Genomic DNA, 20,544 nt, shown 5'->3' on the forward strand with positions numbered 1-20,544 from the left:
ATAAATTTCAACTCAGAGTGCTTATCTTTCAGCTGGCCCGGTTTTGATATTTTGCTTGGGATATCAATATTATGAACATCTCTAAGTCATTCACTTACTTAACAGACATTTCTTAAGTGATCACTATACACTAGGTACCAGGCTAGATGTCTGGGATGCAAAAGATAAAGAAGAGAGGACTGTTACACTGAGGAAGCTCAGAAACTCTACACAATTTTTATTCACTTGTAACTCTGTTCAAAGTCTACAGTGTTCTACATTCAGACACAGATCTGTTAGTTAGAAGATAATTATCAGAGAATTTTGCTTCACTTTAAAGAAGGGTACTCTGTATGTACTTGTGACTTACAGGAAAAAGGTGTGCTAAGCTTGACATTCTTGAACTTCTATTTAAATTGTCACTAGCACTTACTAAAAGTTGTTTCCCATCTTCATTGAGCAGCACAGTTTCTATGGTTTGCTGAATGTAAACACCTTCATTGAGATCTTCCAGGTATCTAGAAATGAAACCCCAGAGCACATTATTCATTGATAATGAAAACTTGAACAATATCTTAGATGAAGAAAAGTAAAGATTTCTAAAGGTAAAGCAAGACACCAGGCATTCTGGCCTTCAAATAATTTTTGAGCTGAAACTCATGGCGATGGAAGCCACAGGTTGATCATTATGGCTACTCCAAGTAAAAGGAATATTCCCTAGTCCCAATTTATGAATTACAAATATCTTAGGAAGTAACGGCATACAAACATGGACTAGTTTAAATAGCTTTTAATTAGTTTTAAAGCTAGTGAGTAATGAATTCTTAAGGGCTGGAAGGAAGAGAATATTGTGTGGTTAGGGATAAGAAGGAAAGTATGGTTACCAACGCCATGAAAATATGGTCCTTTTTTTCCACTTCTCATATATAATATACTAAAATATGATCATAAACCACAGGATTGAAAGACATTATGAGTTAGTATAGATCAACATTATTGTAACACTTTACAAGAGCAGAAATCATAATAAAACTCTAAGATACTTAAGATGACTAGTGCCACAGGAAGGACAAGACAATTATGCATGGTATAATCTAGTACACTGTGGAATAACTCAGAAAGATTGACATGTTCTAATCCTATGTCCCTTTCCCCCTCCACGATTTATTATCAGAATAAGCTATTACTAAATTAATCAATACCTGTTTAAGTCTACAATATATTTATGCACACTTTGAAATGCTAAATAAAATCTGGTCACAATTTCTATGTTGTTTTCACGAAATTCTTCATCTAAATCCTGTAGCTCTGGCTTAGCTTCCAGTTTGCTTTCCCATAATTCTGGACCCTAGGAAGAAAAACACATTTATGGAGATGTCAATAAAAACATACTTGTGGGTAACGATTTCCAAGTAGTCTTAAAAACGTGTTCTTATGCCTTAAAAGGGATGTCAAAAGTTGAAAGCAGAGCAAGAAAAAGTAATAAAGATAACAGAAGCCTAGATATAAAATCCCTTTGAAAGAAACAAATTTGAATTGCAACCACAATTAGCATGCTTTAATATGAAATATGTTATACCAAAGTTATCTTTATAAAATGTGGTTCTATCATATTAGGGCTCCACATAATAGCTTTACATTATTTTCAAATTAGTTGGCTGATATTAAATTTGGTTTAAAAATTTCTCCTATTTGCCCTAGCTGGTTTTGCTCAGTGTATAGAGCATCAGCCTGCGGTCTGAAGGGTCCCGGGATTGATTCCAGTTAAGGGCATATACCTCGGTTGCAGGCTCAATCCCTGGCCCTGTTCAGGGCGTGTGCAGGAGGCAACCAATCAATGTGTCTCTCTCACTTCCATGTTTCTCTTTCTCTCCCCCTCCTTTTTTTTAAAATATATTTTATTGATTTTTCACAGAGAGGAAGGGAGAGGGATAGAGAGTTAGAAACATCGGTGAGAGAGAAACATCGACCAGCTGCCTCCTGCACACCCCCCTCTGGGGATGTGCCCGCAACCAAAGTACATGCCCTTGACCGGAATCGAACCTGGGACCCTTGAGTCCGCAGGCCGACGCTCTATCCACTGAGCTAAACCGGTTTCGGCTCTCCCCTTCCTTTCAACTCTCTAAAAACCAATGGAAAAATATCCTCAGGTGAAGATTAACAAAAACATAAAAATAAAAATCTCTCCTATTTAACTCTTTCTTCATAACGACTTAACTTCTCAGCATCTCATGGGCCCCACAGAAAGCATGCTTTCGTAGAAAAGACAATGGTAAAAATGCTGTAGGGGAAGATTACCTTAAAGTAGCTGAAATCGAATATGATATCTCCGTATTTCTGTTGATCAGCTCGGTCTTTTAACCTGAATACAGCAGGAATAAACTCAGAGAGCCTCAAAAGTTCAGCAATGATGGCATTGCCACAGGAAACGATCCTGAGGATGGCCTGGCCGCAGAGGTTGTTCTCAGCTAGGAAGTCCAACATCCTGAGGACCAGCAGCTACCCCGTGGGGACGGTGGGGACGGTTAACCGGCTTCAGAGCTGGGGTCTGCGAATCATTAGTGGAAACCGGGTCTGCTGACAGATGTTTGCTCCATTTAAGAAACTGTATCCAAAAAACAAAGTAAATCTCCATTTAAGGCAGCATGTGAAACACATAGATAATATTTTTTTCCCAAACTCCCTAAAAAACAAACAAGAAAAATGAATTCTGATGGGGGGGGGGGGGAGGGCGCATTTCTTCACGTTTTCCATGTCGAAGGGCTTTGATAAATTAACACTCTTGGCCTCTTTTTCAACCCTTAATTCACTTCTCCCCCTGAGGAAAGACCCAATGTGGCTACCACTGAGCTTGGGAGAAGGAACCACTGAGCATGTGTGGTTTCAATGTGCCTTCAATTGGGCACCGATTATTACATTTTCCTCCCAGGAACTGTCCCTTGTTTTACCTTCGGGAAAAGGTATGTCCTAAAATCCACTAGAATTAGTTGAAGGAACACCTTTAGAAACGCTTTCTCATATGTTATGTGCAGGAAGTCCTTGTTATCAAGGCTAATACATGCCTGAGAAAGGCTGCGCAGTGACTGTAAAGATAAGCATTTCATACCAAGCAGTAGGAAAGTCTGATTAGTTATATCTTTTTAAAAATATATATACATATATTTTATTGATTTTTTACAGAGAGGAAGGGAGAGGGATAGAGAGTTAGAAACATTGATGAGAGAGAAACATCGATCAGCTGCCTCCTGCACACCTCCTACTGGGGATGTGCCCGCAACCAAGGTACATGCCCTTGACCGGAATCGAACCTGGGACCTTTCAGTCCACAGGCCGACGCTCTATCCATTGAGCCAAACCGGTTAGGGCTGATTAGTTATATCTTAAAACATTGTAGCTAAACCCGATGAAAATAAGTTTCTGCTTAACAAAATTTAGGATAAAATTGCAACAACGATGTACTAATTTAATGGATCGAGGAGTCAAAAGTTTATTTTACCAAACTCTGATTTTGATAACACAGCATCTTATACTTTATAGTTGACTTTCATATCATAATCTTTAAGAAGGTAATCTTTGCAAAACAGTTTCAAGGCATCATTCATTTTCTCAAAGTCTCTCCCAATTCTTTCTCAGATCACTATCTTTTGAAGTGCTAATTTGTGTCATCTTTGTTGCATTTCTCTGCTCTCTGTATTGATTTGGCTAGATCATCATTTGTCAACTTCATGGAAGCCTGATTTACTTTTCAACATCATGAATGCCCAAGTCTTTCTCAACATTTGCACTACTTTCCACCTCCCTGAAGCTAGGTTTAGACACGTGACTCAGTTTTGACCAATGAGGTATAAGAGGAAGTCTATGGTGGGACTTCTCTGAAATATTTATTCCTCCTGCTACAAGGAGAGGCATGTGGAGAGAAATTTCCCTCTCTACACCCTGGCTATCCCCTTCCTTCCTGCCTTTAAATATGGCCCAATGAACATTTGATGCCTGAAGCCACAGTAGCCACCTAGAGACCATGAGGTGACAGGTCTCAGAGAAAAGCCACCTGCAGATTGTGGTAAGGCTAGAGTGTTTGGCAAATACCCCATTATTGGCTGAAAAACTGGCCCTACAGAACAGAATTTAAGATCATCATTAAAGATGGGTACCAATGCTGCAGCAATCTCAGAGACAGGTAGCTTCATAGGTGAAGACTTAGTTGAGCTTAAAAAAATCACTCTAGGATGACTTGTAAATAAACATTGTAGCGGAAGCTATATTAAATCTTCCATTTGGTTCTACTGGTGCTAGGGATGAAGAAGATTCCAATGCAGATTGCACTGCCATTTGGCAAGGAATGAAATTAGAGATCCCACTCAACTTTCTAATTGTCTTTACAAAGCACCCAGAAAAGTGGTAGTTATTTTACCTTTAAGAATTTGGTATGAAACTGTTTTTTAGTTTGGAAAGTGATCCTAGGCAAAACGACAACCTGCTTTCAAGAATGAAGCATGACATCATCCTATCAATTAGCCAATGAGTACAGAACTGAACTCTGAAGGTCACTGAATTGTCTTGGGACAAGCCGCTGTTGAGGACAAGAAAAGACAGGTCTATTTTTATCCTGCCACAACACTTCAGTTCCATAGAGAGGGAAGTCCTGGTCTCTACCAATCCATTATCAGGAAAAAATATGATGGTTGTGGCTCAAGATAAAAGTGACGGGAATCTCCAGAAAAATTCTGAAATGAGTCTGATCGCTCTAGTCTGATTCATGAGTCCTGGAAAGGGCAGGAGAAGGAAAACGGGACGGTGTTCCTCATTGTGGATACAGGCGGTAAAACCTCCATCTCCCTCCCACCACCCTCATCTCCATCACTTGTCAGGGAGGGAGCTCCGTGCACTCGCAATCAGGAGCCCCGGGTCTACCGTGGGCTCTGTACCTTTTTGGTTTGTTTGGCTTTGGGGATCCTCTGAACACTTTTTCGAAATGCACAGGGTGTTGGCACCAGCATGTCACAGGTGAGGGAATTCAGGTGCAGAGAGGAACAATGACTTGCCGGGACCCACGGCCCATGGCAGACCTAGAATTCACTCCTGGGCCCGTCGGGCGGTAAAATCGCTCACTGAGCACTCAGTTTTCTCCAGATTAAAGGAGAAATAGTGACGGGCACCCGGAAACTTGGAAGGGTCAGACGCGGGCCAAGCAGCCGCACGCCCCTCCCCACAGCGCCGGCGGCGAGGGAAACCATTCCCATCAAGTGGAGAAGAGGAGCCCGGATGGCAGCAGCCCAGCCCAGGAGTCCCACAGTCCTCCGCGCCAGGCACCCCCACCCAGACCCCACCCCAAGTCCCCTCGGCCAGCGCGGCCAGGAGGGGAAGGGGGACGCAAAGGAGGGGCGCGTGCACCCCGCCACTCACCTGCCATCCGGGCCGCCGATCGCGCACGGGTTCGGCACCGGGGTCCCCACCCCGCCTCAGGAAGCACCGCTGGGGTGCTTCCTACCCTCAGCCCCGGACCGGGAGCCCACGGGACCCCGGCTTCCGCCCCTGGCTCCCCTGGCGGTCACGTGACCCAAGGGGCGGTGCGTCACGTGACCGCAGGCGGGCAACGGCTGATGACGTTTGAGCCCGCGCTCGGTTAAGGAAGGATTTGGGGTCCTGTTGTAGGAAGTCGGGGTGCAGCCAGACGGAGCTGGGTGGGACGGCAGGTAAGGCAGACGCGCGGGGTGGTGAGGGGGAGGGGCGGGAGGTGTCGCCGCCCTCTCGGGGCCTCCGCGGGCCTCCCGGGCTGGGGTCCCCCTCCTTTCCCGCCTCGCGTCGAGGCTGCGGCAGTTCACCTCCTCCTCCGAGACCCCACCCCCCCGCCCTTCAGCCCGAAGGGTGTGGGGAAGGTCACGCGTTCTTGACCCCAATATCTCTGGTGTGGAGGGTCTTTAAACCAGGGCGGTGGGCCGGTCGTGCAGACACTCGCGGCGCTTCAGGTTCCTTTTCGGTCCGGCCGGTGTGTGCGAGGACCGGAGAGGATGGGATGAAGCGCCGGTGCCTGGCACTGCGGGGGCCGAGCCGCGGGGCTGCTGCTGTGACTTCTCCAGGCTCCCTGGTGGCCTGTCTGTGGGAGCTGTCAGGTGCCGGACACTGTTTCCGAGCGCTGGGCAAGCTGCTCCCAGGGCGAAGGAGTGGCGGGCTTGGGAGCAAGTAGTTGTGATGAGTTTTATTAGAGAGAGAGAGAGAGAGAGAGAGAGAGAGAGAGAGAGAGAGAGAGAGAGAGAGAGAGAACACATGATAGAGGGAACAGGCTTGCATGGAAAAGGGAAGGCTTTAAAAAGAAACACGTATCCTTGCATCCTGACACATAGCTCTGCTTAAACTTGTACAGGCCATGGATTTAAAGGAGGCAGCACATTGTTTATAAGTTGTTTTTCTGTGCTTACCACTGAGCTGTACAGGAGGGAACAGTAGAAAGTGTTTATGTGTTTTTTTAATCCTCATCGGAGGATATGTTTTTATTTATTTTTGTGTGTTTTTTAAGAGAAAAAGGGAGGGAGGGAGGGGGGAGAGAGAGAGAGAGAGAGAGAGAGAGAGAGAGAGAGAGAGAGAGAGAGAGAAAGAAAGAGAAAGAAAGAAAGAAAGAAACATTGATCGGTGGCCTCCCCTACACACCCGGATGGGGATTGAACCCAAAACCTAGGTATGTGCCCTGAACAGGAATTGAACCACAACCTTTTGGGGACTCCGATCCAAGCAACTGAGCCACCCGTCCAGGGCAAGCAGTGTTTTTACATTAGCTAATAATTGGTCCTGCCTACAGAGAATCTTACAGACCTGCTAGGGACTGAATGTTTGTGTCCCCCTCCCTCATTCATATGTTGAAATCCTAATGCCAGTGTTACTTTATTAGATGGGGCCTTTGGGGGGTGCTTAGGACTAGAGGTCGGGGCACATGGGTGGACTTAATGACTTTATAAAAGAGGCTCCGGAGAGTTCCCTTGTCCCTTCTATGGTGACAAAGAGGTAGAAGGCATGGGCTATGAACCAGGGAGAGGGCTGTCACCAGAACTCGCTGTCACCCTGATATTGGACTTCCCGGTCTCCAGAACTGTGAGAAATAAAATGTCTGTTGTTTATAAGCTGCCCCGTCTGGTATTTTGTTATAGCAGGTGGAATAGCCTAAGTAAGATAAGGCCTGTTAGGGGAGGCAAAATAACATGCTGGGGGAAACTCAGGAAACGTGTAACCTTACTTAAACTTTCTCGGAGACCATAGGCACAGGGACCAAACGGATTGCTGTGACCTGGGGAAGGCGCCAAGAGGAGGTTGGTTTAAAGCGGGGTTTCTCAGCCAGTGCACTGTCGACACCGGGGCAACAATCCTTTCCTTTGGGGGCTGTGCTGTGACATATACTTAGCTGTACTTCATGGGAAGAATGGACAAGTGTGTCTACTCCATTTTTTCTGCTCCATCCACTCTCTGTGCTTCCCAGTCTGAATCTTTTCCTTTGAAATATTCCAGAATCACAGAAGAAAGTTTTCCCTAGCTCTCTGCAAGTGTAAAGTTTTATCTGAGTAATGTGGATTTTGCCTTCACATGAAAGGAAAGCTACCATGTGGTAGACACTTTTCCATTTATCCTGAATTGCATTTATATATATATATATTGCATCTTAGTCAGCGTGGGCTGCTATTTTAAAAAACCATAAGCTGGTAACTTAAACAACAGGAAATTATTTCTTACAGTCTTTGGAGACAAATGCTGGCATGGTTGGATACTGGTGAGGGCTCGCTTTCTGGCTTGCAGCCAGCCCCCTTCCCCCTTGTTGCTGTGTCGTTAATTGTGAGGAAGAGGAGGACGAGGAGCAGAGAGAATGAGAATGCACCCTAGTGTCTCTTCCTCTTCTAATAGGGATACCCATCTTACCATGAAGGTTCTAACCTCATGACCCCATCTAAACCTGATTATCTCCCAAAGGTTTCATCTCCAAATAGGGGAGACACATTATCTCAATGTTCTCCATACCTGTTTGGTCCTAAGAATCATCTGGGGGACTTCATAAAAACACAGTTTCCTCAGTGTCTCCACTAGACTCTGATTCAATGGATCTGAGATAGTATCCATAATTCTGTAATTTTAGTAAGTATTTCAGCTGATTCTTAAGATCAGAGAAGTTTGAGAAAACTGCAAAATTTAATGTATCCTTAATAATGCTATGAGATAGATGTGGTTTTCTGCTTTTACACAGAAGCAAGATGCAGATAGAGAAGATAAGAAACTTTACCAGGGCATAGACAGGATGGAAGTCCCAGGCCTCTGTGTCTACTGTCTATTCTCTTAAGCACTACTTTGTATTGCCCTTCACAGTGTTACAATGATGAAGTTGATGGTAATATCTGTTCCCATGTTAAAAGATTTATGTGCTGGGGATTGTTCTGAGTGCTTTATTATATATCTATATATCTATATCTATATCTATATCTATATCTATATCTATGAACAAACTCATAGGCACTGGATCATCCTTATTTTACAGAAAGTTAAGGTGTAGCATTGAGAGGTTAAATAGTTTGCCTAAAGTCATTCAGCTACTTAAGTAGTCAAATCAGTCTTTGAACTCCAATAGTCTGGCTCTTGAAGCTACAGGCTTAATCCCTGCTCTGTATTCTCTCCATATTCTGCTCCATAAGGCAGCTAATGTTTATTTTAATCTAAACATGATTCATGTTATCTGTAAGTAAAATTGATATTCCAGGAAGGTGTGTCCTACTTATACTGTGGCTTTACCCCCTAGTTCATATATGTAACATGCTTTGAAAATCATGTCTCTAGAACAGTGCTGCCCAATGCAGCAGCCACTAGACACATGTGGCTTTTTAAAGATAAATTGATTAAAATTAAACACAATTAAAAACTCAGTTCCTCAGTCACACTGACCACATTTGAGGTGATAGATAGCCACACATGTACTTAGTGGCTACCATATTGGACAGTGCAGAGCCTCGACCATTTTTGTCACGTCTGAAAGTTCCTTTGGATAACGCTGCTCTAGATCATGTAGACTTAACACAAGAATCAGACTAGGAAACGGAATACTTGAACCATATCATTTGATCCCAGCAAGTTTGTATTTTTTGAGTAACAGTAGTATGACAGGTAAACCCCCAAATCTAAGTGGCTTTGCACAATTGGAGTTTTTGTTTCTTTCATGCACTGAGCCTGATTAGTGGGGCAGTTTTCCTCCAAACAGTGATGTCAGGTACTGGGCTTCTTCCATATTCTCCATCTTCAATATAGAGCTTCCAAGGTCACTGCTTGCCTGTTTCAAGCTATCAAAATGGGAAGGAGTGTGGAGAAAGTGTGTTTTTTATGGACTGAGCCTGCGTATGGCTCATACATCATTGCCTTGAATTCAGTCATATGACCACACCCAACTGCAAGGAAGGCTGCAAACTATGGTCAAGCTATGTGACCAAGTTGAAGAGAAATGGGATTGGTGGGCACCAAGCTACTATTTAAAGATATTTTTCAGTATGACTTTTATTATCTCACTAGAGGCCCGATGCATGAAATTTGTGCAAGAGTAGGTCTTCGCAGCCTCTGTGGCTGCCTCGGCCCTCCCAACCCCGGCTTTGTCCGGAAGGGTGTCCAGATGGTTGGTCCACTGTTCAGCCATTTGGTTGATTTGCAAATTACTCTTTTATTATAAACTAGAGGCCTGGTGCACTGGAGTGGGGGTGTCCCTCAGCCCAGCCTGCACCCTCTCCAATCTGGGACCTCTCCGGGAATGTCCGACTGCCGGTTTAGGTACACCGGCAGTCGGACATCCCTCTCATAATCCGGGACTGCTGGCTCCTAACCGCTCGCCTGCCTGCATGCCTGATTGCCCCTAACCGCTTCTGCCTGCCAACCTGATCGCCCCCTAACTGCTCCCCTGCTGGCCTGATTAACACCTAACTGCTCCCCTGCCAGCCCAATTGCCCCCAACTGCCCTCCCCTACTGGCCTGGTCACCCCAACTGCCCTCCCCTGCTGGTCTGGTCGCCCCCAACTGCCCTGCCCTGCCAGCCTGATATTGCCCCCACGTGCCCTCCCCTGCCGGCCTGATCTCACCCCCAGTTGCCCTCCCCTGCCGGCCTGATCTTGCCCCCAACTGCCCTCCCCTGCCGGTCTGGTAGCCCCCAACTGCCCTCCCCTGCAAGCCTGGTGCCCCCAACTGCCCTCCCCTGCCGGCCTGATCTCGCCCCCAACTGCCCTCCCCTGCTGGCCTGGTCACCCCCAACTGTCCTCCCATGCCGGCCTGGTCGCCCCCAACTGCCCTCCCCTGCTGGCCTGATCTCACCCCCAATTGCCCTCCGCTGCCGGCCTTATCTTGCCCCTAACTGCCCTCCCCTGCTGCTTGATCTCGCCCCCAACTGCTCTCCCCTGCCGGCTTGATCGCCCCCAACTATCATTCCATGCCAGCCTGATGGCCCCTAACTGCCTCTGCCTGCCTGATCACCCCTAACTGCTCTCCCCTGCTGGCCTGATCTTGCCCCCAACTGCCCTCACCTGCAGGCCTGATCTCGCCCCCAACTGCCCTCCTCTGCCGGCCAATTTGGTTCTGATTGGTCGGTTTCTATGCCAGTCAGTGTCAAAAGCTCTGCCTCCTAAGCAGCCATTGGCTCCTCACACTTCACCCAAATTTGGTTCTGATTGGTCAGTTTCTGTGCCAGGCAGTGCCTCTGGGCCTATCAACAGGGCCTGATCAGAATGGCGGGGCTGATCAACAGCCCCTGTGGAGGCCTGGAGAGAAATGGAGGCGTGGCTGCTGGCCAGGCCAGGAAAGAGAGAGAGGCAAGTGCTGATCAACAGCTGCCACAGAGGCTACGGATCAGACCCTGCTTCTCTCTTCAGGCCTCTCTCTCGGCCTGATTTGCAGCCCCCTCAGCAGTCAGTGCTGGGTCACTGCGCCTGCAGCCACGGCAACCCAGCGCTGACTGCAGGACTGACTTCCGGTTGGTCGAGCCACCGGTCGTTGTGGATGTGATGGACCCAGGGTTTTTATATATTAGGATATATGATGATCCATGATGCCCTGATTGCCATGGACAGATTATTTTCCAGGAATTACTGGTGTACTTTTTCTTTATGGAGAAAGAGAATTCTGAAACTTTCACTTAAAAACATTTTTTAAATTTTTTTAATTTAAATCTTTATTGTTTAGATTATTACAATTGTTCCTCTTTTTTCCCCCCATAGCTCCCCTCCACCCAGTTCCCACCCCACCCTCTGCCCTTACCCCAGCCCCCCAACCACTGTCCTCATCCATAGGTGTACGATTTTTGTCCAGTCTCTTCCCACCCCCCCCACACCACTTTCCCCCCGAGTATTGTCAGTCCACTCCCTTTCTATGCCCCTGATTCTAGTATATTCACCAGTTTATTCTGTTCATCAGATTTTTTATTCACTTGATTTTTAGATTCATTTGTTGATAGATATGTATTTGTTGTTCATAATTTTTATCTTTACCTTTTCTTCTTCCTCTTCTTAAAGAATACCTTTCAGCATTTCATATAATACTGGTTTGGTGGTGATGAACTCCTTTAGCTTTTTCTTATCTGTGAAGCTCTTTATCTGATCTTCAATTCTGAATGATAGCTTTGCTGGGTAGAGTAATCTTGGTTGTAAGTTCTTGCTATTCATCACGTTGAATATTTCTTGCCACTCTCATCTGGCCTGCATAGTTTCTGTTGAGAAACCAGCTGACAATCGTATGGGTGCTCCCTTGTAGGTAATTAACAGTTTTTCTCTTGCTGCTTTTAATATTCTCTCTTTGTCTTTTGCTCTTGGCATTTTAATTATGATGTGTCTTGGTGTGGTCCTCTTTGGATTCCTTTTGTTTGGGGTTCTGTGCACTTCCTGGACTTGTAAGTCTATTTCTTTCACCAGGTGAGGGAAGTTTTCGGTCATTATTTCTTCAAATAGATTTTCAGTATCTTGCTCTCTTCTTCTGGCACCCTCATAATTCAGATGTTGGTATGCTTGAGGTTGTCCCAGAGGCTCCTTACACTATCTTCAAATTTTTGGATTATTTTTTCTTTTTGCTTTTCCGGTTGAGTGTTTTTTGCTTCTTTTAATTTCAAATCTTTCACTTGCTTCTTGCGGTCCTTTAGTCTACTATTAGGTCTCTGTATAATATTTTTTATTTCAGTCAGTGTATGTTTAATTTCTAGTTGGTCCTTTTTCATATCTTTGAGGGTCTGGCTAAATTTATTGGCCTTTTCTAGGAAATTCTTGAAAAACCTTATAACCGTGGTTTTGAACTCTGTATCCAGCCGTTTGCTTTCCTCCATTTCTTTCATTTGTGATCTGTTTCTTTGTCTCCACATTTTCACTGCTTCCCTGAGTTGGTAGAGTAGCTTTGAGTGCTAGGTGTCCTTTAGGGCCCAGTGGCTCAGCCTCTCCAGTTACCTGAGGTGGACACTCTTGGTGCACCCCTTTGTGGACTGTGTGCACAGCCTTGTCGTAGTTAAGTCTTGATTGTTGTTGGTATCACTGGGAGGAATTGACCTCCAGGCCAATTGGCTGTGAGGATCAGCTGTGTCTATGCCGGGAGAACTTCTGTGCTGGAGACACCCTTATGAGACAAGACTTGCAAAAGCCTCTGTGCTCAGCTTGGATGGGGCGGAGTCTCAGGGCAGAGCAGACCGCCTTGGCTTCCCGTCAGCCCTGCCTTATGAGGCCCCTGGGTCTCAGTGTCCCTCGGTAATCGCTGCAAGCACCTCTGAGAGAAACCGCCCTCGAGTTTCAACCGCTGCCAGAGAGTCCTGTTTCTCCCCGAATGAGTCTGGGTTCCCAAAGTCTCACCCGGAACTGGAGTTCAGTGTAGTCGGGAGTTTCCGTCTCCCTCCCGCTTGAGAAAGCCAGCCGCGCACTCAGCGGTCAATCCTCTCTGCCTGCGTGTGCCTCCGGACCTCTGCCTTCCTCAGCTCCCCTGAGTCTCAGTGTTCTTTTCTCTTTTCCTGACAGTCCAGATTCCCTCCGTATGAGTCTGGGTCCCCAGAATCTTGCCCGGAACTGGAGTTCAGCGCAGTCGGGAGCTTCCGTCTCCCTCCTGCTTGAGAAAGCCAGCCACACACTCAGCCACCAGTCCTCTCAGCGCGCATCTCTGTACCTCAGCCTTTTGCAGCTCCTCTGAGTCTCTGTGTTTTTCTCTTTCCTTCTAGTTGTAGAATTTCCACTCAGCCAGCCTTCCTGTGGTTCTGGATGATGTCTGTTTTGTCTTTTAGTTGTAGTTTTGAAATTGTTGTGTGAGGCAGCAGTTTAGGTATTTACCTATGCCGCCATCTTGGTTTCTCCAAAAACATTTTTTTTTATTGAATTTATTGGGGTGACATGGTTAATAAAAGTATATAGGTTTCAATATACACTTCTATAATACGTTGTCTTATATTGCATTGTGTGTTCACCACCCCAAGTCATCTTCTTCTGTCACCATTTATTTGACCCACTTTACCCTCTTCTACCCCTCACCCCCCTTCCCTCTGGAATCCTCTGGTTGTCTATGTCTGAGTTTTTGTTTGTCTGATTTGTTCATTTGTTGCTCTCAATTTTATATGCCACATAAGAGTGAAATAATATGGTTATTTGTCTTTTTGACTTTGCTTAGCATGATGTTCACAAGTTCTATTCATGTCGCAAATGATGGTATTTCACTTTTTCTTATGGCTGAGTAGTTAGTATTTCATTGTATATATGTACCACATCTTCTTTATCCAATCATGTATCGAGGGATACATTGATTGTATACATGTCTTAGTCACTGTGAATAATGCTGCAATAGGGGTACACATGTCTTTATGAATAAATGCTTTCTGGGTCATAGGGTAATAGCTCTGTTCTTAATTTTTTGAGGAACCTCCATATTGTTTTGCATAGTGGCTGTATCAATTTATATTCCCACCAGCAGTGAATGAGGGTTCCTTTTTCTCCACAACGTCTCAGACACTTTTGTTTATTGTGTTGTTGATAATAGCCATTCTAACAGGTATGAAGGGGTAGCTTATTGTGGTTTTGATTTGCATTTCTCTAATAGCTAGTGAATATATCAGCCATTTGTATGATTGTCAAGATGCTCATCGCCAAATCTGTATTACAAATATAATACTGTGTAGAATTCTAAAGAATCCTAAAGCCTACATGATTGCATTCTAATTTTCTCATGTACTTGGTTTTCTCTTTAGTCTGTTTTTTTTATTCTGATTTTTATGAATTTATTGTATGTGTTTGTGTTTATATTGTATAAGCTGTCTCAACTTATTTGTTGTAATAAAGTGAGATTTTAAATAACACTGTCTTTCACTAAAATGCAAATATTCAAAAATCACCATTGGTAATTTATGGTCATATAGTCTCTCTCTTTTGGTGTAAAATATTAATACCGCAGAAAGTTCCAGAAAATGACATAACAGGAACCCTTGTTTTGTGATTTGGATTTTAGCATGTGTAACATTTTGCCCTTAAGTCTTGATTTTTAAGATAAATTAAAAAAAATGGATAAAGCTATTTTTCTTTATAAATTTTAGAAATTCTCTATAAAAGCTCATAAATTGTATTTCATTGTGTTTGAAAACTTAGGTAAAAATTCAAGATGCCTGGGCGTTCCAGTTCAAATTCAGGTTCAACTGGTTTTATATCCTTCAGCGGTATAGAATCTGCTCTCTCCTCCTTAAAAAACTTCCAAAACTGCATCAACACTGGAATGGACACAGCTTCTAGTGTTGCTTTCGATCTTGTGGAAACTCAGAGTGAGTAGTCATAATTAAAATGTATTTCTTTTGTGTCTACTTTGAGGTAACTTGTGTGGGGGCATTATGCTAGGGATGCTAGATATTGCTCACTTCATGTGTATCCTTGGGACAATCATTTAATCCCTCTGGGCACCTGTTCTTTCATCTTGTTCTGTATGTCATATAGCGATGTGCTGATATGAAATGAGATTGACTCATTCATGTGTGTTCAAGCAGTTATGTGCCACTAGGAACTGCACTAGAAATTCATGGGCTAAAATATGAATGTTCCTGACCTCAAGGAACATACAATCAAAAGTATGTGGCATTTGTGAACTTTATAGTATACAAATGCGTTTGATAAATATGTTTTCCAGTAACTTAACTCTACAGTGGAACATCAGTTCTTGAACTTGATTTGTTCTTTGAAGACAGGTGGAAAACCGAAGCATTTTTTTCATTAGAAATAATGTAAGTTGAATTAATCCATTCCAGACCCCCAAGTGGTTCCCTGTTTTTATCTTTCTTATATACAATAAATGTCTAATGTACTGTTTAATCTATAAACACTTTAAAAACAAAAAAGACATGAAATGTAAATAAAAATTTAACAAAAAGGAAAAGAAATATACATTAAAAATGAAAACTTAATAATAAGCAAAAAAAAAAAAAACACATGAAAATATTCACAGCACACTATTCTGAGATGTTAATGATGATAAACTGACTCAAACTCGTGCATTCTCTCCTATGTTTGTTGCCTGCGAGACACATGGCTGATTATACAGATAGCATGAAAGGATTGTTGAGTCAAGAAGCAAATTGTTTGAGATAGGAGATGTTCAAGAAACGAGGTTTGACTGTATTTTGATCACGTTATAGACAGACTAAGCTTATGCTAGAGGTACTACTGCCAAAGGAAGGCCTCTACAAAGGAGACCAGCTTTGTTGGACTTGACCAACATTTTTGGATCAGAATATCTAGAAAGATGTTATTTGCTTTCTTTGAATTATAGTTGTTTTTATCTTATATATGGAGGCAAGGGATCAATATTATCTTTTTGTATCTTTTTGTTTTTAATATCATTGGTTTTTGTAATTTGATTGTGATGTGCTCTGGTATGATTTTCTTTGTTTATTCTGTCTAGTGTTCTTTGAGCTTTATGGATTTGTGGGTTTATAGTTCTGATCAAATTTGGGAAAATTTCTGCTGCTATTTCTTCAAATACTGTTCCTTCTTACCCCCTCTCTATCTGGGACTCTAATTACAAGTCTGAGGCTCAGTTGGTTTTTCCCCCCAGCCCTTTTTCTCTCTGACACTAATTTAAAAAGTTTGTATTTCTATGTCTTTAAGTTCACTATTCTTGTTTTCTGCAGTGTCTAATCTGCTGTTAAGTCTATTCAGTGAATTTTTAATTTCAGGGGGTGGATTTTTCAGCTGTAGACGACATAAGAAAGGATTAAATGGAATCTTATTTCTGAAAGATTTGGAGTGGGCCGGAGTCGCGCACCTATGACATGAGGCCATAATATATCAAAAGATATTTTATTCCCGGCACCTGAGTGCAGGTGGGCTGAGACCAAGAAAGGCATCAGCGAAGAGAACAGGGGGAGAGAGGTTTTTATTAACTTTTGCTGGCTGCAAGCAGCTCTGCTGATGTAAGGGTCCAGTCCATCCTTGGTTCCTCTCATGCCAGGTGTCTTCTGGTTATCTGAGCTATGCTGTGTTAAGGCTGCAAGCTTTCTGCAAGATATCTGCTAAGCACAATAAGTTTTTCTCTGCCCCATTTTATTCTCTTTAACCCTTTCAATTTCTATCTTGCATTTCTTTCTTCATTACGCTCATGTTTTCTTCTATATTCTTGAATATGTGAAGCATATTTATATAGCTGTTTCAATATCTTTGCTAGTTCTGTCATCTCGAACTATTGCTGCTGCTTAACATGGACATTGTATGTATAATGTTGTTGAGTGTTTGGATTTTGTTGTCTTTCTTTAAAGAGTTTTGGTGTTGGTTTTGCCAGGAAGTTATTTGTGGATTGGGCTGATCCTTTAAACTTCGTTTACACTAGGGAAGGTCTAGTATAGTTTTACTTTAGGGCTAATTTAGCTTTGTTACATTGGCCTTTCTGGAGTCTCTGTTGATTGTCTGGAGGGTTCTGTGAGAGCTACACTCTGCTGGGTAGAATCTGAATGTCCTTTTTTATCTTTTAAGTTTTTGTTTTTTTTAAAAAATACGTTTTTTAGTGATTTTAAAGAGAGGAAGGGAGAGGGAGAGAGAGAAAGAATAACATGGATGTGAGAGAGAAACATCAACCTGTGCTTCCCGTGTGCACCCCACCCAGGACTGAACCTGCAGCCTGCCCATGTGCCCTGACAAGGAGTGTCTTCCAGTGCTGTGTGAATTCTGGAATTGTTCACTTTACAGCTCCCAGCTGTTCCTCAGCAGCTTAGGCTTCAGCATCAGGCCCAAGGGATCCCCGTGCAGATTCCTAGGGCACTTTCCCCGCGTAGCTCCCTCCAAGGGCTCTGTCTTGCAAACCCCTGCTGCCTCAGCCTTCCTGAACTCCAGTGTCTGGCTCCGAGGTCCTTTAAGATTTCTGTGCTCTCCTTGCCCGCCCCCCCTCCAAACACCCCCCCACCCCCTTGCAGGGAGGAGGACACTGGCAGGACTTATCTCATTTGTTTCCTTTTTTGCAGGAATCACAGTTCTCCTCCACTGCTTGTCCCATTGTCTGAAAGCATTTGTTTCATACATTTTGTCCAGTTTTCTAGTTTATGGCTGGAGGGCTAGTTCCATACCAGTTATTCATTCCTGGCTGGCAGCAGAATCACCCGTCATCTTTAGTGGGTGGCCTCTAAAGGTCTTCAGCCTGCCCAGCCTGATTTGTAGTCTATTTTTGGGTATTTGGCTTTGGTATGTAGCTCTGGATAAAAGTCCTAATAAAATCTTAAATCATAAGAGGACAGAGCTGGAACATAAACCTCCTGTAGAATTGTATCTGTTTATTTTCAGGATTTGCTTCTGAGTATTTTCACTACGAAGTTCCTTTTTTTTTTTTTAAAGTATATTTTGGTACAAAATACAACATGCTCTATGTAATTTAGAAAGAACTGTAAGCATTGCTTTTTGAAAGGTTCATGCTCTAAAGTGGGAGTCAGCCAAGTTTTTCTGTAAAGGATTAGATAGCAAATATTTTCAGCTTTGTGGGTCATGTGGTCTCTGTTGAAGCTCTTACAATTATTTTGAAAATAGTTTTGACTCTGTGGACCTCATAAAAGGTTCTCAGGGACCACAGCCCGAGAACCACTGGTTATGAAAGTGAATGGGACTGCACTGAGCAGGCCAGAGATGGCATGAGAAATTTCCTACAGAGAGAATGCCGTGATGCCCGTCCCCTGCCCTCGCCCCCCCCCCCCCCCCGCCCAGAGTAATTCAGCAAGTGCTTATTAAAAGAGCAGGTTTAATGTGACACCAGACTGATGTGTTGTCCAAGGACCCAGAGAGGAGAAAAACTCCTGATATTTCAGGACATTTTGTTACCTGAGAATTGAATTTCTCAGTTGCTAGTGGGAATGGGGTTCTTGGGACGCCGCTGGAATGAGCACTTCTGGAGGCCCCCACTAGAGGGTGAGATGTGGTAAAAGGCTTTATTTTTGTGGCTTTACATTCCTCAGGCTCCGAAGTCCCATCTCCCCTAATCCGATCCTGAAAGAGGTCAGCTGGGGCTTGAGCAGAGTTTAAAGCAAAGTCAGTATCCAGAGCTTCGGTTCCGTGGTGAAGCCGAGTCCCGTGTAGCATCAGGCTAGATTCAGCCCACTGTGTGGGTCCCACATGGCCATGAGCCACCTGGGTGAGTGCAGAGCGTGGGAGCCCCACAAACCAGGAGTCAGGCACGAGCAGCAAGAAAGCAAGAGAGAGAACTCCCTTTGTTCTGGAGTTTAAATATTAAATTTTCCCGCGTTTGCAGTGGCCACTGACTTGCTCCCAGGTGTGACTGCACCTGCCCACATCACCCAGACTTTCCTGGGCATGCGATGAAAAGGACTTGATTTGTGTGCTTTGTATCTTGTGCCCACACTGTCAGGTAGGCAGACAGTGCAGGGCTGTGCATGTGGAATGCCTGGTTCTCATCCCAGCTCTTCACTTACGGTTTTTGTGACCTTGGGCAAGTTCTATTACCTCTGCTTGCTTTTATTTCTCATTTGTAAAAGGCAATACTATGGGGATGAAATGAGATAATACAAATTATGTAGAGCAGTCCTGGATGCTTAAGTGATCAGGAAATGTTAGCTATATTTATGTTAGTCATGTTTGCATTGGAGTTGATTACAGTGAATGGATTGGGAGAAATTGAAGTTCAGAAGAACAGGAGGGGAAGTTCATGAACTATAGTCAGAGCAGTTCCCTTTTCCTCTTAACCTTACAAGGTGAGGCACACTTTCTGTTGACCTTTTGGATTGTCCAACTTCTTCTTCTTTTTTTTTTTTTTTTTTTAAGAAGGAATGAGTTTTGTTAAAATAGATGGTAGTGATCACTTAGGTATCATTATCTCACTCTGCACTGCAGTTCTCTTGTCACTGTATTATTAAATCACTGGTGAAGGGGATTCTTGCCACCAAGAACTTGAGGGGTTGGATGTGTTCTGTTTTGTTTCCTGTTGGTTGCATATTCCTATACCAGGTGATTGTCCCTACCCATTTTTCTAGCTTATTTGAAATGGTCACTTTTGACTGTTGTTTTACTGCATATGGTGTCTATGCCAGCGGTCGCCAAACTTTCGGACCTCACGGACCACCAGTGGTCCTTGGACCACCAGTTGGCAACCACTGGTCTAGGCAATTCGACTCTTACTGCCACCATGTCTATTAGTCTTTCTCTAAAATTGTTGATTTTCTACAAGTAGCTTCTTTATTTGACCTAATTGGGAAATGAAATTTGTTACATTAGGAGATTTTTTCAGATAACTGGAGCTTATTTTTCAGAGTTTTAAATTTATTGTGTACTTTTCTGCTTTCTTTAAAAAAAAACCCACAATTTAATAGTACATTTATTAAAGCTGAGGACAGTGAAACAAGGAAGGGCCTAGGATAGAAGAAGCAACAGGAGAGAGCCTAGATGGGGTTGCTGTCAGCTCACTGGAAAGTGAGAGGAAAGGGGGCTTTGGAGACAGGTTCAGGGCGTTAGCTGCTGCCCATTGCTCCCCTGGTTGCAAGTCTTGTGGGGTCCTTAGAGTTGAGGAGATGCAGGCCTGTGGGGGGAGGGTAGTGGGGAGGGAAAGGCGCCCTTTTCTGCTTTCTTAAGCCGAATGTACTGACCTAATTTACCGGAATTGTTGTTACCCACATTATCCTTAAGCTATTGAATTTTTGTAAACGGTTTGAGTTGAGTGATGTGAATTTGAGAAATGGCCCTTCCCTGAAATGTTAATGCCCCTCAGGGTTGTGTCCTTTCTCTTTGTACCTCTCTGCCAGGGCCTGTCCATGGATGGACTTCAGGTTTGCTTACTGCTCTTCTAGGGAAGATGTATATGCTTGAGGATTGAAAGTGGTTTTGTTTTTGTTTTTTTATCCTCACCCGAGGATATTTTTCCATTGATTTTGTGAGAGAGTGGAAGAGAGAGGGAAAGACAGAAACATCGATGTGAGAGAAACACATTGATAGGTTGCCTGTTGCACACGCCCTGACCAGGGCCTGGGTCAGGGAGGAGCCTGCAACCGAGGTATGTGCCCTTGTCCAGAATCGAACCAGGGACCTTTTGGTCCACAGGCTGACACTCTATCCACTGAGCCAAACTGGCTAGGGCGAGAATGGAAAGTTT

The 20,544-nt window shown here is 43.9% G+C and overlaps 2 protein-coding genes across 5 annotated transcripts in view; one reads left to right on the plus strand and one right to left on the minus strand.

The window, feature by feature from the left end:
- WASHC5 (WASH complex subunit 5) overlaps positions 1 to 5,541 on the minus strand; it is a 48,714-nt gene extending 43,173 nt beyond the window's left edge. Inside the window, exons 1-4 of the mRNA XM_079795864.1 lie at positions 5,383 to 5,541; positions 2,278 to 2,584; positions 1,182 to 1,327; positions 413 to 497 (exon numbers count right to left, since the gene is read on the minus strand). Of these exons, the coding sequence (XP_079651990.1) occupies positions 413 to 497; positions 1,182 to 1,327; positions 2,278 to 2,463 (417 nt within the window). The 5' untranslated portion in view covers positions 2,464 to 2,584; positions 5,383 to 5,541. The remainder of the gene's footprint in view (positions 1 to 412; positions 498 to 1,181; positions 1,328 to 2,277; positions 2,585 to 5,382) is intronic.
- Positions 5,542 to 5,549: 8 nt separating this feature from the next.
- NSMCE2 (NSE2 (MMS21) homolog, SMC5-SMC6 complex SUMO ligase) overlaps positions 5,550 to 20,544 on the plus strand; it is a 268,435-nt gene continuing 253,440 nt past the window's right edge. For 2 of the 4 annotated variants that reach the window (XR_013814914.1, XM_079795880.1), the window contains exons 1-2: positions 5,550 to 5,672; positions 14,571 to 14,740. Coding sequence is in view for 3 of the 4 variants with exons in the window: in XM_079795880.1 (XP_079652006.1) it covers positions 14,584 to 14,740 (157 nt within the window). In the remaining variant the exon portion in view is untranslated. The remainder of the gene's footprint in view (positions 5,673 to 14,570; positions 14,741 to 20,544) is intronic. The other 2 variants (XM_079795879.1, XM_079795881.1) reach the window with 1 other exon arrangement.

This window comes from Cnephaeus nilssonii (assembly GCF_951640355.1).
Source record: "Cnephaeus nilssonii genome assembly, chromosome: 18".
NCBI classification, from domain to species: domain Eukaryota; kingdom Metazoa; phylum Chordata; class Mammalia; order Chiroptera; family Vespertilionidae; genus Cnephaeus; species Cnephaeus nilssonii.